General features: G+C 44.8%; 1 protein-coding gene across 3 annotated transcripts in view; it reads right to left on the minus strand.

Annotated features, from left to right (window-relative positions):
- Positions 1-2012: 2012 nt before the first annotated feature.
- LOC121550051 (transmembrane protein 108) overlaps positions 2013-26669 on the minus strand; it is a 95351-nt gene continuing 70694 nt past the window's right edge. For 2 of the 3 annotated variants that reach the window (XM_041862151.1, XM_041862153.1), the window contains exons 3-5: positions 5166-6380; positions 4613-4767; positions 2013-2892 (exon numbers count right to left, since the gene is read on the minus strand). In XM_041862151.1, coding sequence (XP_041718085.1) covers positions 2776-2892; positions 4613-4767; positions 5166-6380 — 1487 coding nt within the window. In that variant the 3' untranslated portion in view covers positions 2013-2775. Of the gene's footprint in view, positions 2893-3795; positions 3848-4612; positions 4768-5165; positions 6381-26669 lie in introns of all 3 variants that reach the window. The other variant, XM_041862154.1, reaches the window with a different exon arrangement.

Raw genomic sequence — 26669 nt, forward strand, 5'->3', positions numbered from 1 at the left:
GCTTTTATGCGCAAATATTGATATAATAACCATCATTTCGAAATAAACTTGGAGTCACGCGATGACATGTTGTGTGGTCCTCCCACTACAACTCGGGAAAGCATGCAGTTTATTAGACTACAGATTAATTAAATTATGATGAACGTCACAGGGTGGTGAAAGTGAAAGTTGATGAGCTTGATGCTCCTTTCCAATAAATATTGAGGGTCTTATTCTGGTGACACAATGATCGATGCTTGGCTGCCGTTTGACCAATAAAAATATTCTCGCTCTCATCCATAATAATCTCATCATGAAGACTAGCCTACCCGCACAGCCTACCCACACTGTACCTCTAGCTGTTGCCTAGAGCGCATGAACCAACACCAGAGTAGACACATTAGCTATTTAACGCAACCGTTTTTGTGACAAAACTATCGTAGAGTTGAAAATGCAATGGAAACACATTGAACTTTAGATTTTTATTTGGTACATGAAAACTTAAGAGAAAAATTATATTTTGTGTGCCTTAGTCATCACGCACTGATTTCTATCCGAAACAAGTCAGTTTGGTGGAAACACACCACTGGTGGGAAAATACGCATTTTTTCTTTATGCGGATTTTAGAATATTTGCATGAAAATCTGTCGCCAATTGGATGGAAATCTAGCTATTGTCAATTTTCTCTTTCTCTGCACTCTTCTGAATAGGAATTCAGAAAGTATATCGAAACTCATTATTGGCACAGAAACTATACACTCTTCGAAAACAAGGTGCTACCTAGAACCTAAAATGGTTCCTCGGAAAGTGACAGCTCATCAATGAACCCCAAGTAGTGAAGCTCTCTAGATAAGTATTAGCAAAGTGTAGGCTTTATCCAATGACAGTGTATAGAATGGCCACTGGCCATATCCAGCATAGATGAACAGAGAACATTCTAGAACAGTCCATGGTTTAGCTGGGGTCAGCAAGGCACTGACACATTGCTTTGCCTCAAAGGTTTAATGTACATCTGTCATCATACCCATCCGTATGTAGCAGGTGGTAAGGATTCTTAAAAAAAAAAATTGTTCATGGACAATAAAAATAAAGATTGATAAAATAAAATACAAAAAATATGAATACGTTTTATCCCTTACACTTGGCAGTGGCACAAACAATTTCTCAGGAGGACAATGCAGTTAATATGCAACTATAACAAGCATCATTACAGTCTTCATTGATGAGTGGAAGGAGTAAAACAGATGTATAGTCAGTAAAACACAGAGAATGTTAAAAGCTTTTCTCTTTTATTGCTCAGTGTATGCTACGATACAAAAAAGACATGACTGTGGACCAAAGATACTGCCCCTCCTCTCCATTCTACATGTAGCAAAATACCCATTATCTGGTATGGCACCACATGCCCATTGCAGCGACATACATCCAGTAGATTGACAACATATTCAACAAAACGATAATTCAACAAAATCTTCAAACACAGGGAAGTATGATTCAACAGATCAGCATTTCACAATGTGACAAACAGACGCAGTAACAGAGGCAGCATTTAGCAACTAGAAACCTGTGACAAAGCAAAAGTAAAGCAAGATAAACTGAAATAGATTTGATAATGAAACAAAATATGTATATTTGATTAAACTGCCACTGTATGTGCTCACAGTAAATATTCAGGATAAAATATTATCTCAGTATTTTCATTGGTCATGATTTCTACGGCCTTTTTCATTTCTACAACCAGCAATTAAATATAATATAATTCAATATCTATACATTACAGTAATAAACACAGTTTACTCTCATGGACAAATACTGTACTTATGGAGGGAGATTACAATAGGTTTGGTCTCAAAATATTTCCTAAAGTTTAGAGAGGGTTAACGTTAAACAAACCTCATTGAGTGCCAAAACCAGAACCTACTCCATAACACAAATCCAGACAGACAGACAGACAGGGGGAGAGAGAGAGAGAGAGAGAGAGAGAGAGAGAGAGAGAGAGAGAGATAGGCAGATAGGCAAAGAAAGAGAGACACAGAGAGACAGACAGACAGTCACACCCAAGTGCACACACACACACACACACACACACACACACACACACAGGCTGGTGACACGCGAGGGGAAAAGCCATTATAAAAGTCAATTCCATTTGGTATATACAGATACAACACTATACCTCTTGGGCATTGTCCCTTGCCTACACTACTGTTGCAGGTCCCCCTGCTATCGAGGCAGTTCAAATGATAACCCCTCCATTGCCTCTACTAAAACCTGATCTCACAAACATTGTCCTAAATCTCGTAGGTACAGAATTCAAGTTGAACAGGCTTTTTGCTAAATATTTGGGGTTTGATTAAAAAGAAAATGAAACATAACATTCTTACAGAATATCTTCTCTCTAAAGCAGAATTCAAGTGGCCACGTCCACAATGTTCTCACCATCAAGCCACTGTAACAAAACTGAAATCACACATACTCCGTAGTTTATAAAGACATAAAAACCCTTATCACAATTAAGCATTTGTAGAAAATTTACATCACAAAAATATGTAGACGCACCTTCATAGTAAATAGTGTCTGTTTTTAACTCTTCCTTTAGTGTTGTCTATGTATTCATAATGTACAGTATAAAGTGGGAGTCTCTGAAGATTTACCACGTATATAAAAACGACAGCGGAGGGAGAAAAGGGAGAAAGCCATGGCGGGGGACTTTTATTTTGAAAGTCAGACCTTTATTTTTGACAGTCTTGTATTGGTGGTTTCAGGACATGGCCACAAGACCAGCCTCCCTCATCTCTAGATGGCGCAGGACTTCTCTCTGTTGATGAACAGGGTCTCCTGGCAGAAAGGGTTAACCAGCACCACCCCGCTGTCGCTGTAGTCCCCGTTAGGGGGTAGACACATCTCCTGCTCCTGGAACATACACAGGAGCACGCATGTACACACACACACACACACACACACACACACACACACACACACACACACACACACACACACACACACACACACACACACACACACACACACACACACACACACACACACACAGACACAGACAGACAAAGTCACACACACACAACATATACATTAGCATGACACTACATCACATTAATGGGCATGATTCATGCCAGGTACACACTATAGAAGAAAAATACTAGCTGATTCTAAAGGCTAGTGAGATTCAGGGCTGAGTGTTTTGTGACTTGGCAGACACAAACCATTCTCATGAGGACAAAAGATGGCTGAATGATTACACTAGCAGAGAGAACACACAGAGAGAAAAATAGAGGGAAGGAGAGAGGGGAGTTGAACAGGCTCCATGACAGAGAAAAGAAGGAAAGAAGGGAAAAGAAGGGGTGACTCAGCAGAACACAGCAGAGGGGGGAGAGAGAGAGAGGAGAGGGAGAAAGAGGAGAGGCAGAGAGAGAAATGGTGGTGGTGACTCAGCTAAAAGACAGAACTGGGGGTGGAAGGTGGTGAAGAAAAAGATGAAAAAAACAGAAAGAGAGGAGACAAAGAGAGGTACATTCTAACTGGCAATACCCCAAACCCTAACATAAACAAATCACTATATATAGTACTTGTACTATTGTATGCAACATACACTAGGTTGCACTAGGCTATTCAGGAAAAATAAGCGATAAATATTGACTGTAACGGCCATAGAGATAAATCTATTCACGATTCATCTCTATGGTAACGGCACCAGACAAGCTAGAGGCACTTTAGGAAAGAAAAATATGGAGGGAAGGAGGAAGGGATGAGGCAGAGCTTCAGTGAGAGGAGGAATAAAACAGGGACGCAACACAACACCTGTGTGTCACCACGAGCATCCTAAACATGTTCCGACCTCGGCATCCCGCTCCTGCACCACCAGAGGAGAGATGGATGGAGAGAGAAAGCGATGGAGGGAGCAAAAAAAGAGGACAAACCAGAAATAGAGGTGTGGTCAGTATAAAGATGAGAAATTATGAGGAGAGCTGATAAGACTTGCTGATTTCATAGCAACAAAAATATGTCAGTAGATTGAACTAAATAAAGGATAAGCTAAAGGTCTAAAATTACACCAAAATGATTAGTTGAAGTGCGGCCACAACATTTTAGCTGTACCATTAATCTTACAGCAGAGGGCACTATAGTCCACATACACATATATATATATATATATATATTCCACTGTAACCACATGTTGACCTCACATCTACTCTAGCTACTTAGCAACACTCGGCTCGCTGATTTACATTTTCTGTATCATCTCTGAATTCATGTATAGTTGAGGAGCCTAATTTGGAGGAGCCCAATATTGTAATGGCTGTATGAATATAGGCTACATATTCATTAAATCCCTTGGTATTTCTAAACTCTAATCAATGCCATCACACAGTTTATATCAATCTGACTAAATCTCCATTATACCATGCTGAATCCACGCAACAACCTTACATATAGGCAATTTCACTATATATAATAAATCCCCTCTAAAGCAATTGAGTGCCAGATTGGGGGCTGTAATTTCGTAATTACATTATATACCGGCCCTTCCCCTCAAGTGCAACATTTATCATATCCTACAGGAAGTCCTCTTTGGTCTAATAATAAAAGTGTCAGTCAGTCTCAGGACTGTGTGTACCTCAGCATTGTCGAGGGATGTGATTTCCCGGGGCAGCTCCACGGCGTGCCTGTTGAAGTAGTCCATGGTGATGGCATTGTTCCAGTAGCTCAGGTTGTTCTCCTGACTTGAAGACTTCTTCTTCCTCCTCATACAGCACACGGTCAGCAGCACAGCTGGAGGGGGAGAGGAAGGGAGGATGGAGGAAGGTAGGGAAGGAGGGCGAGGGGGAGGCAAAATCAGTACAGTCTCTAAAACGATCCAACCTCTAATATATCTATCCAGCTCTTTAATTATTTATCACGTTGACTCAGTGGATAGGTTGGGTGGTATGAATGTGATCTCAGCCTCATAAAAGTGGTGGTCAGTCTCCTACTGACTCAAACACAATTTCTCTAACCTCTTTGCCTTTGATATGGTTTTCTCTAAGGGGCTTTGAGTTTATACTTAAATTGTACAAGAGATATTAATCCCTAATAGAGGGAAATGGACGTTTGATATGAAGGGCTTTGTTATCATTAAAAAAACATGTTTTGCCATCAAAGCATTCATCAGGTTGTTATTTGATACTCACAGCACGAGGACACAGGCACACTGATGGCCAACACGATCCACACAATGTCTATCTTGCTCAGGCAGATGGTGGTGTGGGACAGCGGTGAGTCCAGAGCGGGGACGGATCCATTACCAGGACCCCAGGGGTCCGCAGTGGTGGCGGGGACCAGTCGGTTCAGGAAGTTCCCACTGGCCGTGGAGGGGGGCTCCGTAGCGGACGAGCTGTTCCACTGGGAGGAGGGGTCCTCGCCAGGGATGCCCTCCACACTGCCGCTATGAAAAGTGACATTGCCATCTGTTTTCAGCTCCAGGGTGGGGTCTTCGTTGACCAGGGGGTGCACCTCCCGTATGGTGATGGCGTGGGGTCGGGACAGCTCGGGCGTGGCTTCAACATGCTCCCTGAGGGTCTGATCTAGAGCAGCATCCACTGAGGAAGAGGAGGAGGAGAGTGAGAAAGGCTGCAGCTCAGTGGTGAAGTCCTGCTGACTGGGGTCTGTGGGCTCCTCGACATTCCTCTCCTGGGGCTCCTGGGTGTGTGTGGGGACCGGGGGACCAACAAGCTCCGGGCCCAGAGTATCCCCTCTCTCTGTGAGCGGGCTGGGCAAAGGAGGAGCCAGGGCAGACCCAGAATCTGGAGCCCCCTCCACTGCAGCTGGAGCCACCTCACTCTGTGGGCCAGCAGAGCTGGGAGGGCTAGGAGGGCTGTTGCCCTGGTTAACATTAACAGTATCTGGGCTATGGGCTTGATTGACCAAGTTGGGCAAGAGGCCCTGGTCTGCACTGAGAGAATTGGAGCTGTGGCCCGGGTTGAGCGCACCAGAGCTGGGGGAATGGGCCTGCTTGACTGGGCTGGGGCTGACAGAGCTAGGGCCAGGGTCTTGGTTTACTCTCACAGAGTTCACAGTGTTAGGACTGAAAGTAGCTGCAGCATGAATGAGGCTGTCTTTACTGAGTGGTGTCACAGTGTGTGCCAGGCTGGTGTGGTGGGTTAGATGCCAGCCCCAGGAGCTGAGGGCTGTGGTGGGCTGGATGATGCCTGTGGGCAGCGCCCCTCCCTGGGGGGACCAAGGGTCCCCGCTGCTGGAGTCCTCCTGCTGCCAGTCTGGGAGGGGCAGGAGCGCGTTAGGGGGGCTGCTGTGGGGCGCTGCCATGGAGACAGGGTCCTGGGGGGTCCGGCTGGGGTACAGCTCCTGGGTAGAGGACACCACTCCCACAGCCAGGATCGCTAGAACACCTACAGAGAGAGAGAGATAATTATTAGAAAGAATGTGTGTGATTGCGTGCAAGTATGCATATCTGAGTGTGTGTCCAGGTCGGTCTCCTCTTTCTCCTGAGGTTCCCTGTTTGGCATATTGAGGCACAAACACTGATCCCCAGAAGCTGCAATAGGCTGTTTATGAGTCCTGGAGGAACCATAACCTTCGGCTGGATTCAATCGAGCTGAAAGATGATGGCCAGAGCTTACCCATGATGTTGCACAACGATTTAAGTCAATAAGTAATCATTTTAGTCAAAGTATGATATACTGAACTGCCCCCAAATCCGTGTGAATGCGGTGTCTTTTCCTACGTTTCATTTCAGGGCTGGGTTTTATTTTAATGTTACCACCCACCAGCATGGCATTGTTAATTCTTCAAAAACAGCTGCAAAGTTATTCCTCTTTGCGACTGGGATGAGCCAAATAGCCTTGTGTCCACTTGGTCACCTGAGCCATGGAGAAAATGAAAATAGGGGGTGCAAACTTATGCTTTTGCACCTCTGCTTAAAAAAAAATCATAATCCATTGGATAATTTGTCAATTTTCACTTATTTTTTTAGATAGTCTTTAGTAAACACACACACACACTACATGGCCAAAAGTATGTGGACATATGCTCGTCGAACATCTCATTCCAAATTCAAGGGCATTAATATGGAGTTGGTCCCCCATTTGCTGCTATAACAGCCTCCACTCTTCTGGGAAGGATTTCCACTAGATGTTGGAACATTGCTGCAAGGACTTGCTTCCATTCGGCAACAAGAGCATTAGTGAGGTCGGGCACTGATGTTGGGCGATTAAGCCTGGCTCACAGTCGGCGTTCCAATTCATTGCAAAGGTGTTTGATGGGGTTGAGGTCAGGGCTCTGTGTAGGCCAGTCAAGTTCAGCCATAACGATCTCGACAAACCATTTATGTTACGGACCTCGCTTTGTACACGGGGGCATTGTCATGCTGAAACAGGAAAGGGCCTTCCCCAAACTGTTGCCACAAAGTTGGAAGCACAGAATCGTCTAGAATGTCATTGTATGCTGTAGCATTAAGCGTTCCCTTCACTGGAACTAAGGAGTCTAGCCCGAACCATGGAAAACAGCCCCAGACCATTATTCCTCCTTCACCAAACTTAACAGGTGGCACTATGCAATGAGGCAGGTAGCAATCACCTGGCATCCGCCAAACCCAGATTCGTCCGTCGGACTGCCAGATGGTGAAGCGTGATTCATCACTCCAGAGAATGCATTTCCACTGCTCCAGAGTCCATTGGCGTCGAGCTTTACACCACTCCAGCCGACGCTTGGCATTGCGCATGGTGATCTTAGGCTTATGTGCGGCTGCTCGGTCATGGAAACCCATTTCATGAAGCTCCCGAAGAACAGTTATTGTGCTGATGTTGCTTCCAGAGACAGTTTGGAACTTGGTAGTGAGTGTTGCAACCGAGGACAGACGATTTTTACGTGCTACGCGCTTCAGCACTCGGCGGTCCAGTTCTGTGAGCTTGTGTGGCCTACCACTTCACGGCTGAGCCGTTGTTGCTCCTAGATGTTTCAACTTCACAGTAACAGCACTTACAGTTGACCAGGGCAGCTCTAGAAGGGCAGAATTTTAACGATCTGACTTGTTGGAAAGGTGGCATCCTATGACGGTGCCACGTTGAAAGTCACTGAGCTCTTCAGTAAGGCCATTCTACTGCCAATGTTTGTCTATGGAGATTCCTTCACCTGTCAGCAACGGGTGTGGCTGAAATAGCCGAATCCACTCATTTGAAGGGGTGTCCACATACTTTGGGCCATGTTGTGCATATGTACAGATGGAGAAAATAAAATATTGAAATAAATAAGATAAGATAAGAATGATAAAGAAGAAAAGAGAGTAAGGAGAAATAAGGGTATAAAGAGGATGAATTGCCACAAAAACCATAGTCACACCAGCAAACGTCCACAATCTCAAACACTGTACTGATGAGCTAGTTCAATTCAGCATCACACATTCCTATACACTCCTTTCTCCCAGTCCATTAAGGGATCCAATAGCATACAAAGCATAAGGCATTTAAACTCAGCCTTCAACTCATAAATCATATTCCTCCCTATATGCTGTTTGTCCTAAATGACACCCTATTCCCTATTCAAAAGTGGTGCACATGGGGAATAGGGTGCCATTTGGTACACAGCCGTTCTGGCTTGCTAGGTACTGTATGAGAGGGTCCTCTCTCCTCTGCTTTCCATTTACCAAGCCTTACACATCCCTAATGCATACAGGAACCTACTCCAGACACTCCAGACCCATAACTGGGAGATAACACAGACGGTATATTTTGATTTATCAATGGTGGTCTCAGAGAGATGGTCGCAAGGCAGAGAGAGCATATAGTCTCGCAGAAATAGTCCGACCCTCATATTTTGGCCCATTGTTGATCTCTGGTGGTGGTACGTTGCCCCCCGGTCTCCTCAACCCATTATTACTGTATTCAATTCTCCAACATGCACAAACATAATACATTATACATGTCTCTCTGTGACATATAGGCTAGCTATGGTTCCAAACACACAGAGTAGAATTGATAACTATATGATGTCCATTGTGGGGGCTGTTAGTAGACCATAGCTACTATGTTACTGCTATAGACTAACAGTAGCAGTTGTTCTTGAGCATTGTACTTCAGGAGTGTGATAGTGTGCAACACTGTTTGTCAATCACACCCTCAATCAGGATCTAACCCCCGCTATCACAACACTACCTGGCAACCCGGCCCTCGGTCGGTCGGAAAAGCCTGAAAAATACATGAGCTCCGGCTCCGCTGACAACAAAATGGCAACAGAGTTTGCATCTGCTGTGCATACTTACAAACGCTCCAGCAATACACTCCGCAGACACACACACACACACATGCACGCACCTCTGCACACGCACGTTCACGCACGCACGCTCGCACACTGGTCCTCCTCATCTGCAATAAACATACTTATTAATATTAATCTGGGAACCCGCTGATCATCATGCTTTATTGAGTAGCTCATAAAAAATCTTAAAAGAGGCAAAACACCTTTTAAGTTGGGTAGCATCAAAACTTGTTGCATGATGTTCGTTGTCGGTCCGGTGAATAGTCAATATTTTATAAAGTGTCTTCATTACTTGTTTGGTAGGCTATGTGTGGTTGAGTGCACACGCATGCAATCACACACAAACACAGAATATTAGACATTAGAGCTACTGCTGCTGATCATAAGACTGAGACACTCGCAATGACTCACAGGCTGTCCCAAATGGTACCCTATTCACTACATACTGCAGTACTTTTTAGGTCAAAAGTAGTGCACTATGTAGGGAATAGGGTGCCATTTGGGATGCAAGCCACATATAGACACAGGATAGATCTAGGGGGGTGCGGGTGGGCAGGCGCATACTGTTTGTGTTGAGTGAGTTTGTATGTGTGCATGTGTGCATGTGTATGTGTGTGGCTGTGTGTGTGTGCCTGTCTACCGGTATGTGTGTGTACCAGTATATGTGTGTGTGTGTGTGTGTATGCGGCAGTGGGTTGAGCTGGAGGAGGCAGATCAAGCCATGTAATTTGTCACAGCGCTCTTCTGGCTGGCTGAACCTGGATCTCTCCACACAGTGGTACAGTGAGAGGGAAAGTACTGGGAGTAAATTAGATGATTGAGAGGCCAGGAAGAGTGAACAGGGTTTTATTAACATCCATTATTGAGGGGGCTGAGGTAAGAAGAGAACATGAGCAAGAGAAGGAGGTGACGGAAAAAGGAGGAGGAGGGGGAGGAGGAGGAGGGGGAGGAGGAGGAGGAGGAGGGGGAGGAGGAGGAGGAGGAGGGGCAATGGAGGTAGCTGAGGAGAAGATACTAGTGTTGGATGTGTGTGGTGGTTGATGGATGGGGTTAAAGTTTTAGTTTAGTTTATTAGGATCCCCATTAGCTACTGCACATGCAGCAGCTACTCTTCCCGGGGTCCACATAAAACGTACAAATACATGACAAAGTACAGAACAGTAATAGACAAGAACAACATAAGATATTAAATTGAAATAGAGTTCTATATAGGAAAGACACCAAGACACAACAAAAATACTATTTACACACTATTCATACAGTATATAAACTCAGCAAAAAAAGAAACGTCCCTTTTTCAGGACCCTGTCTTTCAAAGATAATTAATACAAATCCAAATAACTTCACAGATCTTCATTGTAAAGGGTTTAAACACTGTTTCCCATGCTTGTTCAATTAACCATAAACAATTAATGAACATGCACCTGTGGAACGGTCGTTAAGACACTAACAGCTTACAGATGGTAGGCAATTAAGGTCACAGTTATGAAAACTTAGGACACTAAAGAGGCCTTTCTACTGACTCTGAAAAAAACAAAAAGAAAGATGCTGCTCATCTGCGTGAATGTGCCTTAGGCATGCTGCAAGGAGGCATGACGACTGCAGATGTGGCCTGGGCAATAAATTGCAATGTATGTACTGTGAGACGCCTAAGACAGCGCTACAGGGAGACAGGACGGACAGTTGATCGTCCTCGCAGTGGCAGACCACGTGTAACAACACCTGCACAGGATCGGTACATCCGAATATCACACCTGCGGGACAGGTACAGGATGGCAACAACAACTGCCCGAGTTACACCAGGAACACACAATCCCTCCATCAGTGCTCAGACTGTCCACAATAGGCTGAGAGAGGCTGGACTGAGGGCTTGTAGGCCTGTTGTAAGGCAGGTCCTCACCAGACATCACCGGCAACAACGTCGCCTATGGGCACAAACCTACCGTGACTGGACCAGACAGGACTGGCAAAAAGTGCTCTTCACTGACGAGTCGCGGTTTTGTCTCACCAGGGGTGATGGTCGGATTTGCGTTTATCGTCGAAGGAATGAGCGTTACACCAAGGCCTGTACTCTGGAGCGGGATCGATTTGGAGGTGGAGGGTCCGTCATGGTCTGGGGCGGTGTGTCACAGCATCATCGGCCTGAGCTTGTTGTCTTTGCAGGCAATCTCAACGCTGTGCGTTACAGGGAAGACATCCTCCTCCCTCATGTGGTACCCTTCCTGCAGGCTCATCCTGACATGACCCTCCAGCATGACAATGCCACCAGCCATACTGCTCGTTCTGTGCGCGATTTCCTGCAAGACAGGAATGTCAATGTTCTGCCATGGCCAGCGAAGAGCCCGGATCTCAATCCCATTGAGCATGTCTGGGAACTGTTGGTCGGAGGGTGAGGGCTAAGGCCATTCCCCCCAAAAATGTCAGGGAACTTGCAGGTGCCTTGGTGGAAGAGTGGGGTAACATCTCACAGCAAGAACTGGCAAATCTGGTGCAGTCCATGAGGAGGAGATGCACTGCAGTACTTAATACAGCTGGTGGCCACACCAGATACTGACTGTTACTTTAGATTTTTACCCCCCCTTTGTTCAGGGACACATTATTCAATTTCTGTTAGTCACATGTCTGTGGAACTTGTTCAGTTTATGTCTCAGTTGTTGAATCTTGTTATGTTCATACAAATACTTACACCTGTTAAGTTTGCTGAAAATAAACGCAGTTGACAGTGAGAGGACGTTCATTTTTTTGCTGAGTTTATATGTTAATATTCTTATATACAATACAGTTCAATTATATCTTTAGAAGGAGGATAGATGCTCTACAATATGTTTTTTGTATCTGTTTTTAAAGCTAAACTTGCTTTTTTCCTGAGTAACCTCTGGTGGCAAAGCATTCCACAATGATATGGCTCTATATATAACTGAGCGAAGCATTAAATCTGTGTTTGGTTTGGGTACCGTGAAGAAACCCATAGTGGCGTGTCTGGTGGGTATTTATCTCTTAAAAAGACTAGAACAAAAGTAGTCAATTTCTCCTCAACCCTCAACTATGAAAGACTAACATGCATGTTGTTGATGTTAGTTCTGTGTGTGCAGTTAAAGCAGCAATATGTAACCTGACCAAATTCACATATAAATACGGTGCCTTCGGAAAGTATTCAGACCCCTTCACTTTTTCCATATTTTGTTACGTTACAGCCTTATTCTAAAATGTATTAAATTGTGTTTTTTTCCCCTCATCAATCTACACACAATACCCCATAATGACAAACCAAAAACAGGTTTTTAGAAATGTTTGCAAATGTATTTAAAATCTAAACTGAAATATCTCATTTACATAAGTATTCAGACCCTTTACTCAGTAATTTATTGAAGCACCTTTGGCAGCGATTACAGCCTCAAGTCTTCTTGGGTATGACGCTACAAGCTTGGCACACCTGTAGTTGGGGAGTTTTTCCCATTATTTTCTGCAGATCCTCTCAAGCTCTGTCATGTTGGATGGGCATCGTCGCTGCACAGCTATTTTCAGGTCTCTCCAGAGATGTTCGATCGGGTTCAAGTCCGGGCTCTGGCAGGGCCACTCAAGGACATTCAGAGACTTGTCTTCTTTTCCGTCACAGGAAAGGAAGACCCAGAGTTACCTCTGCTGCAGAGGATAAGTTAATTAGAGTTAACTGCACCTCAGATTGCAGCCCAAATAAATGCTTCACAGAGTTCAAGTAACAGACACATCTCAACATCAACTGTACAGAGGAGACTGCGTGAATCAGGCCTTCATGGTCGAATTACTGCAAGGAAACCATTACTAAAGGACACCAATCAGAAGAAGAGACTTGCTTGGGCCAAGAAACACGAGCAATGGACATTAGACTGGTGGAAATCTGTCCTTTGGTCTGATGAGTCCAAATGTGAGATTTTTGGTTCCAACCGCCGTGGCTTTGTGAGACGTGGTGTGGGTGAACGGATGATCTCTGCATGTGTATTTCCCACCGTGAATCATGGAGGAGGAGGTTTTATGGTGTGGGGGTGCTTTGCTGGTGACACTGTCTGTGATTTATTTAGAATTCAAGGCACACTTAACCAGCATGGCTACCACAGCATTCTGCAGCGATACGCCATCCCATCTGGTTTGCGCTTAGTGGGACTATCATTTGTTTTTCAACAGGACAATGACCCAAAACACACCTCCAGGCTGTGTAAGGGCTATTTGACCAAGGAGAGTGATGGAGTGCTGCATCAGATGACCTGGCCTCCACAATCACCTGACCTCAACCCAGTTGAGATGGTTTGGGCTGAGTTGGACCGCAGAGTGAAGGAAAAGCAGCCAACAAGTGCTCAGCATATGTGGGAACTCCTTTAAGACTGTTGAAAAAGCATTCCTCATGAAGCTGGTTGAGAGAAGTGCAAAGCTGTCATCAAGGCAAAGGGTGGCTACTTTGAAGAATCTAAAATCAAAACATATTTTCATTTGTTTAACACTATTTTGGTTACTACGTGACTCCATATTTGTTATTTCATAGTTTTGATGTTTTAACTATTATTCTACTATGTAGAAAATAGTACAAATAAATAAAAATGTAAAAACCCTTGAATGAGTAGGTGTGTCCAAACTTTTGACTAGTACTGTATATATCTCAGTTGTAAAATAGACAGCTGAGAAATAATTTTAAAAAATAATGATGGAGGCCACAGTGTTCTTGGGGACCTTAAATGCTGCAGAAATGTTTTGGGCCCCTTCCCCAGATCTGTGCCTCGACACAATCCTGTCTCGGAGCTCTATGGAAAATTCCTTCGACCTCATGGCTTGGTTTTTGCTCTGACCTGCACTGTCAACTGTGGGACCTTATATAGACAGGTGTATGCCTTTCCAAATAATTTCCATTCAAATGAATTGACTACAGGTGGATTCCAATTAAGTTGTAGAAACATCTCAAGGATGATCAATGGAAACAAGATGCACCTGAGCTCAATTTCGAGTCTCATAGCAAAGGGTCTGAATACTTATGTAAAGAAGGTATTTCTGTTTATAATTGTTTATACATTTGCAAAAAATTCTAAAAACCTCTTTTCACTTTGCCATTATGGGGTATTGTGTGTAGATTGATGTGAAAAAACAATAATTTAATCAATTTTAGAATAAGGCCGTAACGTAACAAAATGTGGAAAAAGGGAAGGGGACTGAATACCTTCCGACTGCACTGTATGTGTTAACTTCTAAACTGCGTATGCAGCTAGCTAGTTTAGCCTACTCAAACACCCGACTCAAACAGAGAGGGATGCTATGTTAGCTAGCTGGCTATGGCTATCCAACACTGGAACTCCAATTCAAGTTAAGTTAATTAATTTGCCATCGGGGCCCGCCGGTGTAACTGCTAAACTGCTTTCTGACTGTACACTGTAAAGACAGCAAACTGATTGGGCGGCTATTAGAGCCAGCAAAGGGTGCTTTACTATTTTTAGGTAGTGGAATTACTTTAGCTTCCTTCCACGCCTGTGGACACACACACTCCTTTAGGTTAAAGACATGGCAAATAGGGGTTGCAATACAGTCTACCTTTCTCAATAGTTTCCCATATTAGGTTTTCTATACCTGGTGGCTTACATAATTGATGGATAACAACAGTTTTTCAGCAGGGTGCTCTATTCTTCGTGCCACCTCTGCATAGCTGTCTTGCTGGACTCTTGGTCTCTTCTGATTGGGGTGTTGTCCTGTTACAGTAGCATGGGGGGTAGTGGGTTGGGGGGTGCTGTCCTCTCTGGAAGGGGCCCGATGGTGCAGGATGGAGCTGGCCTCTCTTGATGGGGCCTGGAGGTGTAGGGTCGAGCTGGCCTCTCTGGAAGGGGCCCGATGGTGCAGGGTGACGTTGGAAGTAACAGTATTCAGTCTGATCTTGTCTTCCTTTTTCATCCTCTGTTTGGTTGAGATCCTCAGGCTAGTCTGGACTTGTCCACAGACAGATTGCACTGGCACAGACAGATTGGCAATGTGTGTGTGTGTGTCTCACCCCACAGTATCATATATTTAATTGAGTAAGCATGTCAAATACAAGGTGCTTGAGGAAACAAATTACTGTTTTAGAGGACATATCATGGAGGACATACCATCCTACATCTTGACTCCATCTAACACAACACAAAGGACACAGGGACACATGACTCGCTCTTAAAGCTGAGATCTGCGATAGGCGAAACAGCGCCACTGGCCGACCCAGGCGCATCGTAGTACATACTCTGCTATTCTGATGTGCAATAATGTCTGCAAAAAAACAAAACGGTGTTCGTTGTTTGAAGTAACGTCTTTGTTGTTGTAATATTGCAAACGAATGTGGCAGTTTCACCACTATGAAAGGCCTTGTCAACATCATACCCACTGGGCACAGACGTCAGTTCAACATTTAGTTTTGATTTACATTTGGTTGAGTTGTCAACTAACGTGAATTCAACAAAAAATGTCACCATGTCATTGGATTTAGGTTAAAAGTTGGGTTTTGCAAATCCAATTCCACGTTGATTCAGCCTGTTAGCTTCTCTCACACCCAACTGATCATACCACTCACTATTCTGGGAGGTAAAAAAATGAGGACGAGGTCCAAATTACTGTTAAATTAGATCCTGATTTATTTCTGTTATATCAGCCAAAAACCTATTTCAATTAACCCAGCCAAGAGATTTATCAAGGGGAAGGGCAATTTATGCAGTAAACTTGCTGAATTAGAGGCTGTTTTGAATGCATAAGAAGCTAGTGACATTCATGTATAAGTCCTCCATTAATGACATGGCGGGGAATGGGACATTAATAGATCATAGGGCTGGCTGATGTGTCTTGTGCACTTGATCCAATGGCCTTGTCCCCATCTCTCTGTCCCTTTCCCATCACTCAGTTTTAGAGTCAATGTCAGGGCCTAGAAAGCCAAATTGGCCGCCCAGTGTCATTGAGTGGTGAAAATGATCAAATCCTCAACATTCAGCTATAACCTCATTGGTCAGTATTTACTTAAGCTACCAACTCTACCAACTACTGTAGTGGGATAATAGTGTGAGATGTAGCCTACGCTACTACATCCTATATCCACCAGACCAGGCTAATCAATCATAGCAGAGAATCCACTTAGTGTGTATAGTAGAGAGCAGATCAGTGTGTCGTAGAGAGCAGCTCTACAACATCCGTAGAGTACGACCCTACCTCACACAGGAAGCGGGGCAGGTCCTAATCCAGGCACTTGTCCTATCCCGTCTGGACTACTGCACCTCACTGTTGGCTGGGCTACCCGCTTGTGCCATCAAACCCCTGCAACTTATCCAGAACGCTGCAGCCCACCTGGTTTTCAACCTTTGCATGTTCTCTCATGTCACCCCGCTCCTCCGCACACTCCACTGGCTTCCAGTCGGAGCTCGCATCCACTACAAGACCATGGTGCTTACCTACGGAACAGCAAGAGGAACTGCCCCTCCCTACCTTCAGGTTATGCTCAAACCCTACACCCCAACCCGAGCACTCCGTTAAGCCACCTCTGGTCTCTTGGCCCCATTAAGTCCAGTCCAAGCTCTTCTCTGTCCTGGCACCTCAATGGTGGAGCCAGCTTCCCCCTGAAGCTAGGACAGTAGAGTTCCTGCCCATTTTCTGAAAACATCTGAAACTCTACCTCTTCAAACAGTATCTTAAATAATCCTCCTACCTGCACCACTTGCACTTGACCCCCCTCCCCTAGCTCTGACTCTACTGATAGCTACGTTATTGTGATCAATCCTGTGGGGGTTGCCTCTCTCTCTCTCTCTCTCTCTCTCTCTCTCTCTCTCTCTCTCTCTCTCTCTCTCTCTCTCTCTCTCTCTCTCTCTCTCTCTCTCTCTCTCTCTCTCTCTCTCTCTCTCTCTCTCTCTCTCTCTCTCTCTCTCTCTCTCTCTCTCTCTCTCTCTCTCTCTCTCTCTCTCTCTCTCTCTCTCTCTCTCTCTCTCTCTCTGTGGAGGCCTGAGTAGGTCCATCTATTACCAGGGTAATCTCATGGTCACTGTGTTTGTGTTAACAAACCTCCAAACGAGCTTCAATGCCATACAACACTCCTTCCGTAGCCTCCAACTGCTCTTAAACACTAGTAAAACTAAATGCATGCTTTTCAATCGAACGCTGCTGGCACCCGCCCACCCGACTAGAATCAATACTCTCGGCGGGTCTGACCTAGAGTATGTGGACAACTACAAATACCTAGGTGTCTGGTTAGACTGTAAACTCTCCTTCCAGACTCACATTAAGCATCTCCAATCCAAAGTTAAATCTAGAATTGGCTTCCTATTTCGCAACAAAGCCTCCTTCACTCATGCTGCCAAACATGCCCTCGTAAAACTGACTATCCTACCGATCCTTGACTTCGGCGATGTCATTTACAAAATAGCCTCCAACACTCCACTCAGCAATTTCTCCAAGCTTAACACACACATCACTCGCTGTGGTGCCACAGGGACAGATCATTATATTATCACATCATTAGCGATTAGCGTACAGGCTAAACATGCATGACTGTTACTGTATTGTTAGCAATGTTGACACTGAAGCATAGCAGTTAGCGATTAAGGATGCCCTCACCATGCAGTCCTCTATGGACCGTGTTAAGGCACGCGGATGCTAACTCAATGGGATCCTCCACGAATCCACACGGGAGGTGGGAAGGCTGTCTCTACAGCATCAATCAGAATACCAATGAGCTTCTTTCTCAAATCTCACAACACCCAAACAACACACACACACCAATGTGTCGGAGGAAACACTGTACAACTGGCGAGCATGTCAGCGTGCATGTGCCCGGTCCGCCACAGGAGCCATTGAAGTGCTGTTGTTGATGTGATGTTGAAATGCTGAGTGCTCCTGCCAGCCTGTAGCTGTCACAATTGCTTCACAATGTATTTCTTAAATGGCAGGCTATAGCCTTGAAATAATAGTAATATAGCCTAAATCATTCATTTTCATTCCTTTGTAGGCTACCTGGCTTGCTCCTGGCTGATTTAGAGTTAGTAAGTTGTTTAATAGCCCGTTGAAATGTTGAACGTCAGTTGATAGTGACAGAATCACACATTAATTCCTAAGCAAAGTACATTTTTTGTCTCCTTGGCTATAGAAGGTTCTAGCACAGCCTCTGAATGTCATAGAGACAAACCAAAGATATCCCATATGCATCGGAGTCACGTCTTTCCCTGGCATTTTACATGTTGTTTCTAGGATAAAGCATTTGCGGACTAAAATGTCATTATAAATCATTTTATATAATCATGCCCATTTAATATTTTTCGAAATCTTATGCTTTTAGCCATTGTCTTTAACAAAAGCCACAATACCCTCACACACTCCCTCAATTCGAGCACTGGTTTTAACTTAACACACCAAGCCCTTCACTCACTGACACTGAGATATTTAAGGAGTGCATGGTGACTGAAGGAATTGGCTAGTAGACTATAATTTAATCTGTCAAACAGGTAGGCCTACCTCTTATTTCTTGAATAGGAATAATCTGATTATACTGCTTGCATCAGTTACATGATGTGGAATAGAGTTCCATGTAGTCATGGCTCTATGTAGTAATGTGCGCCTCCCATAGTCTGTTCTGGATTTGGGGACTGTGAAGAGACCTCTGGTGGCATGTCTTGTGGGGTATGCATGGGTGTCCGAGCTGTGTGCTAGTATTTTAAACAGACAGCTCGGTACATTCATCTTGTCAACACCTCTTACAAAAACAAGTAGTGATGAAGTCAATCTCTCTTCCACTTTGAGCCATGAGAGATTGACATGCATGTCATTAACGTTAGATCTCCGTGTACTTTTAAGGGCCAGCCGTGCTGCCCTGTTCTGAGCCAACTGCAATTTTCCCAAGTCCCTCTTTGTGGCACCTGACCACACTACTGAACAGTAGTCTAGGTGCGACAAAACTAGGGCCTGTAGGACCTGCCTTGTTGATAGTGTTGTTAAGAAGGCAGAGCAGCGCTTTATTATGGACAGACTTCTCCCCGTCTTAGCTACTGTTGTCTCAATATGTTTTGACCATGACAGTTTACAATCCAGGGTTACTCCAAGCAGTTTAGTCTCCTCAACTTGCTCAATTTCCACATTATTTATTATGAGATGTAGTTGAGGTTTAGGGTTTAGGGAATTATTTGTCCCAAATACAATACTTTTAGTTTTGGAAATATTTAGGACTAACTTATTCCTTGCTATCCATTCTGAAACTAACTGCAGCTCTTTGTTAAGTGTTGCAGTTATTTCAGTTGCTGTAGTAGCTGACGTGTGTAGTGTTGAGTCATCCGCATACATAGACACACTGTCGTTAGTAAAGATGGAAAAAAGTAAGGGGCCTAAACAGCTACCCTGGGAAATTCCTGATTTTACCTGGATTATGTTTGAGAGGCTTCCATTAAAGAACACCCTCTGTGTTCTGTTAGACAAGTAACTCTTTATCCACATTATAGCAGGTGTCTGTTCAAACACAATTTGGTTGGTAACAGGCTGATTGGTTGGCTATTTGAGCCAGTAAAGTTTTTTTGTTGCTATTCTTGGGTAGCAGAATGACTTTAGCTTCCCTCCAGGCCTGAGGGCACACACTTTCTAGTAGGCTTAAATTGAAGATGTGGCAAATAGGAGTGCCAATATCAACCGCTATTATCCTCAGTAATTTTTCATCCAGATTGTCAGACCCGGGTGGCTTATCATTGTTGATAGACAACAATAATTTTTTCACCTCTTCCAAACTGACTTTACGGAATTCAAAAGTACAATTCTTGTCTTTCATAATTTGGTCAGATATACTTGGATGTGTAGTGTCAGCGTTTGTTGCTGGCATGTCATACCTAAGTTTGCTTATCTTGCCAATGAAGAAGTCATTCAAGTAGTTGGCTATATCAGTGGGTTTTGTGATGAATGAGCCATCTGATTCAATTAATGATTAAGCCGAGTTTGCCTTTTTCCCCAAAATGTCATTTAAGGTGCTCCAAAGCTTTTTACTATCATTCTTTATATAATTTATTTTTGTTTCATAGTATAGTTTATTTTTATTTAGTTTAGTCACATTATTTCTTAATTTGCAGTACGTTTGCCAATCAGTTGGGCTGCCAGACTTATTTTCCATACCTTTTGCCTGATCCCTCTCAACCATACCATTTTTCAATTCCTCATCAATCCAAGGGGACTTAACAGTTTTTACAGTACTTTTCTTAACAGGTGCATGCTTATTAGTAACTGGAATAAGCAATTTCATAAATGTGTCAAGTGCAGCCTCTGGTTTTCTCCTCATTACACACCACGGACCAGCAAATATTCTTTACATCATCAACATATGAATCACTACAAAACTTATTGTATGACCTATTATACACTATATTAGGCCCAGCCTTTGGAACTTTGGTTTTCCTTGATATGGCTACTATATTGTGATCACTACATCCTATGGATTTGGATAATGCTTTCAAGCAAATTTCTGCAGCATTAGTAAAGATGTGATCAATACATGTTTGTAAATACCCTGGTAGGTTGACTGACAACCTGAACCAGGTTGCAGACACTGGTTACAGTTTAATGTTTTTTCTTGAGTGGACAGCTTGATGAGAGTCAGTGAATATTTAAATCACCCAGAAAATATACTTCTCTGTTGATATCACATCCATTATCAAGCATTTCACACATATTATCCAGATACTGACTGTTAGCACTTGGTGGTCTATAGCAGCTTCCCACAAGAATGGGCTTTAGGTGAGTGTCATGGTTTCGGCCGAGGCTGCTCCTCCTCCTTGCTCGGGCAGGCTTCGGCGGTCGTCGTCTCCGGAGTACTAGCTGCCACCGTTGGATGTGTTCGATGTTTGTTTGGTTTTGTCTAGTTGTTGTGCACCTGTTCCCTGTTAGTGTGATTATGTACCCTATATATTGTTCCATTTGTTTGTCATGTGTTGTGTGTAATTGTTTTCCTGTCGTTTGGTGCAGTGCTGTTTGCTAGACTCTCTTTGTTTTACCGTCGCACTATTGTTCGTGCGCAGTTCGGTTTGGGAGTATTTTACGCACTGTGGCGTATGTTTCGCCTCCGGGTTGTTTGACCCGTGTTATGATTTTTGGATTTTCTAGTAAAGTCTGGATTAACTGAGCTCCTGTGTCCTGCTATTGATTCGCACCACATCCGCATCATTACTTCAACAGTATCTAACATGAGATCGTCTCTAAGCTTTAAAGGAATGTGGTTCTGAATATAGACCGCAACACCGCCCCCGTTGGCATTTCTGTATTTTTGGTAGATGTTATAACCATGTATTGCTACCACTGTATCATCAAAGGTATTATCTTTTGTCAGAGATAGTCAGAATATGAACGTCATCTGTTTCAAGCAAGTTATTGACTTCATGGACCTTGTTTCTCAGGCTGCATATGTTAATATTGGCTATTTTTTAGCACTTTTATGGGTTGCTTGATTGTTTTTAATGCTTTACTGGGAAGCTTATCAGAAGTAGACTTTCTCATGTTATTTATATTGGGTCTGATAGTGTAGGGTGAGCTGCACACAATTACCCCGTGTAGCTCAGTTGGTAGAGCATGGCGTTTGCAACGCCAGGGTTGTGGGTTCGATTCCCACGGGGGGCCAGTATGAAAAAAACACACACAAAAAAACATGTATGCACTAACTGTAAGTCGCTCTGGATAAGAGCGTCTGCTAAATGACTAAAATGTAAAATGTATTCCTACTAGGGCACACTGCCTCAGTGCTAACAGTGTAACTCTGGTTCATAGGATCATGATTACTGCATACAATAGCTGTAGGATCAACAGCGGTATTCACGGCCATTAGGGGGACATAAATTAAGTTACTTACATTGTGTCTGCCAACGCCCCTAGGATAATGTACATTTGATGCAGCATTATGATGACTCATTGTCACAATGGTAGGGATTAACTGAGTTGGTCTTGTGTCATTGATAAGTTTCAACGCAGCCTTGAAACGCGTGGACGGAGTCCAGGAGCCAAGATGACTCCGTCATTCCTGTAGAGTATCTTCTGTTTCCAGAAGGTGTCAATGTTATCTATAAAAGTGATTCCTGCAGAGCTACAGTAATCTTTTAGCCAGATGTGTAATGCCAGTAGCCTGCTGAATCTTTCACACCTGCAGCCCAACAATGGTACTGGACCTGAAATGATTGGCCGTTTTTTGGAATCTTTTAATGCTAAAATCAGTTCTTTAAAATCCATTTTCAGATGTTCCGAGCTAGCCCTCCTGATGTCGTTTGACCCCACATAGACTATGACAGCTCCAGCTCCCGGTATCTGTCGTAGAACAGTCGGAAGCAGCCTTGTCATGTCCTGTACTCGTGCTCCTGGGCAGCACAGGGTCTTTGCATTTGAAACCGAGATGTTTCTCTCCATAGAGCTGCTGATGATGACAGCTGGTGATGTTGAATGGGCCGGTCTCTCAGACAGCCTCACAGTCTGATGAGGATGGGAGCTCTGAGGATCTGAACCCGAGGTAGAAGCCACCGGAGAGGGAGAAAGAACAGAGGATGAAGACGCAGGTACCTTCGGATCCAATCTTGAATGGGAAGCCCCTAAGGAAGAAGCCAGCGCTCTGCTATTTTCCAACTGTTGAGCAAGGATGGGTAATTTACCTGTCTTATATCAGCTCGCTTGTGCTCAGATGGGTGGGGTGGAAATATTTGAGGTGTGTCCTTAAAAACAGGATCCAAAGTGCTAATTTCAGGCAGCGATGATAGGGATATTTAAGACCAACCAAAAGCTGTTTTTCACAGTAATGCGGTTGGTTATAGCCCTAGGCCTACTATAATGAATGCTGGTTAAACAGCAATGCGTCATGTCTTTTTTATCCTGGCAATTTTATATAATTACATTTTACATGTATTTATTTATTGTTGTTGAAAACAAGTTACAGATTGCTTGTTTTTTGTTGAATTTTATTAAAACCAAACTTATTACAATGATAAACAATGTCCTGGTATTATGGTGAGCATGCAACTTCTGGAGCAGTGTGAATGCAATCTGTAAAATGGATCCAATATGTATACAAAGCATTATATTTGGGAGCAGTATAATGGTGAGTGGACATTCTCCCTTTCTCTTTATATTGGATCTTTGTCCAGTTACTGTGAAAACTTTGGATGCCCGTAAAATAGTCTGCGTTGTTTTAATATTATATGCCCACAGGGAGTAATTATGGGTCTACATTTTGTTATTTAGTTTCTGTAAGCTGTTTAACAAACTTTAAAGGACTAACATTGGAATTGGAGTTGATTCCAAGGCAAAACATAAAAGACCTCTGTGACGTCACGAGAGGCTACACAGCTTTCAGCGGGATTGCTCAAGTAGTGCAAGGAGACAAGGTTCAAACAAAACAAGGATTTTATTATAGGTCTTGGGAAATTAACGAAAATATAACAAAATTCTGTTCTCTTGTGGCTCTTTAAGGGTTAACAGTTCAGGGATGTCTCTTCCACATCCAAAGTCATAATTCTCACTCGCTCAGATAACTTTTCCCCAGCCTTACTGTAGTCCACGTTGCAGCTAGTGGCCAACCCAGCAAAAAGTCCTTCCAAATGTCTCTCACGTATTTCCACAGGTGCATATATCCAAAGGTGAGTATTTCCCAAAGGTAAGTATCTCCAAATCCTTATATTCCTCATGGAAGTGGACGTGCAGCACTCTTGTCCTCCAGAGAGCCCAGGTTGGAGACTGTGTCTCTTCCCTTCCCAAACCTTCAGCTCATCAGCTCCTCATTTGTTTCAGCTGCGTGGGAAGATTGGCCATAGAGGGGTGGAGTTCCCGACCATACCAGCAGATGGAGCCATAGCTGTCTGGGTTTGCAGCCACCTCAGGGGGATGTAACGTCCCTCCAGGACACAGCCTCTCGTGACATCACACATCCCCCTCCTCGGGACCGACGTCCTCGTCGGGGTAAAGGCAGCGAAGAAGGCATCACGCCGGGAGAGGGCGTCCGCATTGCCGTGGTGCTTGCCAGACTGCTCTCTCTTCAACTCCTCCAACTCTAGGACCAGGGACTCAGCCTCCTGTTGTCTCTCCTTGAGTTTCTTACTGAACGCATCAGCCTTGGTTTTAGCAGAGTTTAGCTTCTGTTGAGCAGCTTTCAGTTCCTTCTCTCTCTCTGCCTCCGCATTCTTCATCTTGTTCTCCAACACCTTGTACTTCTCCTCTGCCTTCTTCTGGACCTCCTTACTACTGCGCAGGGTCTCCTCACACTCCTCGATGGTCCTGCGCAGCCTCTCCAGCTCCTCCTGTTGCTTAGGGAAGGAGCTCTGTTGGAGTTTAGCCTGGAGGATATCTAACTCTTCTGTCTTCATGTCTAACTGTTGCTTTAACAAACGATACCTCTCAGCGGTCCCCTTCAGACCAGACAGTTCTTTGTCCAGATTCTGTACCTCCGTCTCTGTGTCGGTCTGGGCACCTGCCATCCCTATCAGAGCCCGGGCGGGAGTGAGTAACTCGGAGGATTGCACCGGAGCCTTCCCAGGATGAGTCTTGCCTCTCCGTTTCCGAGGTACTCGGGTTATCCTCTCCTGAGACTCTCTCCAGAGTGGGTAAAAGGCTGGGCAGTCTCGTCCAATTAGGACAGGAACGGGGAGGGAATCAACCACCCCCGCCGTCGTGTGTATGGTTCCCCGTGTGCTGGTCATTGTAAGTTCAGTAATGGGGTATTCTCTGGTGTCCCCATGGACACAGGAAACTGGGAGGACTTTCCCCGGGGTCAGACACGTTGGGCCCACCAAATCCTTACGCACCAGGGTGGCCCGGCTACCAGAATCCAGTAAGGCCTCCACATCATGGTGATTCACAGTTACCGGGCAGGTGGGGGGGTCGATCTGGGCCGCCATCTACGACTCCCAAGAGCGAGGCAACACGGTGTGTGGGTGCTGAGCTGGAGGACTCCGCAGTGGGCATAGGTTCATCGGCTGGTTTCCCACACTGCCAGGAGATATGTCCCATCTCCCCACACCGGTAACACTGTCGAGTTTCCCCCTCCTGGTGTACTCTTCTTGGACCCGCCTGGTTTCTGGCTCCCCCTGGAGCCGGGATAAGTCCTGACGTGGCTGGGTTCGAGACCTTGGGGTCCTTTGGACGGGTTCTTCCCATTTGTGGTGGGGCCGCACTCCTGGGGTCTTTTCGGGAAGCATTCAGCATCTCCGCTGTGGCCTGGTACTTTTCCACAGCTTCCACGGTCAGATCAGCCGTGGTCAAGGCCTGTTGACTGATGAACCGTTTTGCCTCATAAGGCAGGGCGCGTAGGTAACGATCCACCACAACGGCCTCCACCACCGCCGCTGCTGTATTCCTCTGCGGATCCAGCCATTTCCTTGCGATTCGGACAAGTTCATGCATCTGCGCCCGAGGAGGTTGGTCTGGTTGGAAGGTCCAGCTGTGAAAGCGCTGGGCCATACCAAACTTTGTGAGTCCATATCTGCTGAGGATCTCAGACTTCAGGGCATCATAGTCAGTAACCTGGTCAGGGCCCAGGTCCCGGACAGCATTCAGCGATTCCCCGGTTAGAAAGGGGTCTAAAAGACCAACCCACTGTTGCTTGGGCCAGGCTTCCCTAGTGGCCGTGGCCTCAAATGCATGCAGGTATGCCTCAATGTCATCGGTAGCTCCCATCTTAGATATAAAGTCACTTGCCTTTATTGGGCGGGTATTTTGGACAACCCTCTGTCTCTGCAACTGCAATTCCTCTGCCTTCAGAAGGTTGGCTTTCTTTTGCTCCTCCAAGAGAGCCACGTTTGCTTGCATCTGGGCTTGCTGGCCAGCAACCAGGGCTTTCAATATGTCCTCCATTTCAGTCGGCGGGGAGCCTACGGCCAACTTGGAAAACTGGGTGATCAAACCTTCGGTATCCTCCTCTGACATGCACTATTAACGCTTGAGCGTGCCTGTATTCTCCACCATCTGTGACGTCACGAGAGGCTACACAGCTTTCAGCGGGATTGCTCAAGTAGTGCAAGGAGACAAGGTTCAAACAAAACAAGGATTTTATTATAGGTCTTGGGAAATTAACGAAAATATAACAAAATTCTGTTCTCTTGTGGCTCTTTAAGGGTTAACAGTTCAGGGATGTCTCTTCCACATCCAAAGTCATAATTCTCACTCGCTCAGATAACTTTTCCCCAGCCTTACTGTAGTCCACGTTGCAGCTAGTGGCCAACCCAGCAAAAAGTCCTTCCAAATGTCTCTCACGTATTTCCACAGGTGCATATATCCAAAGGTGAGTATTTCCCAAAGGTAAGTATCTCCAAATCCTTATATTCCTCATGGAAGTGGACGTGCAGCACTCTTGTCCTCCAGAGAGCCCAGGTTGGAGACTGTGTCTCTTCCCTTCCCAAACCTTCAGCTCATCAGCTCCTCATTTGTTTCAGCTGCGTGGGAAGATTGGCCATAGAGGGGTGGAGTTCCCGACCATA

Source organism: Coregonus clupeaformis, chromosome 34, assembly GCF_020615455.1.
Source record: "Coregonus clupeaformis isolate EN_2021a chromosome 34, ASM2061545v1, whole genome shotgun sequence".
In the NCBI taxonomy this organism is placed as follows: domain Eukaryota; kingdom Metazoa; phylum Chordata; class Actinopteri; order Salmoniformes; family Salmonidae; genus Coregonus; species Coregonus clupeaformis.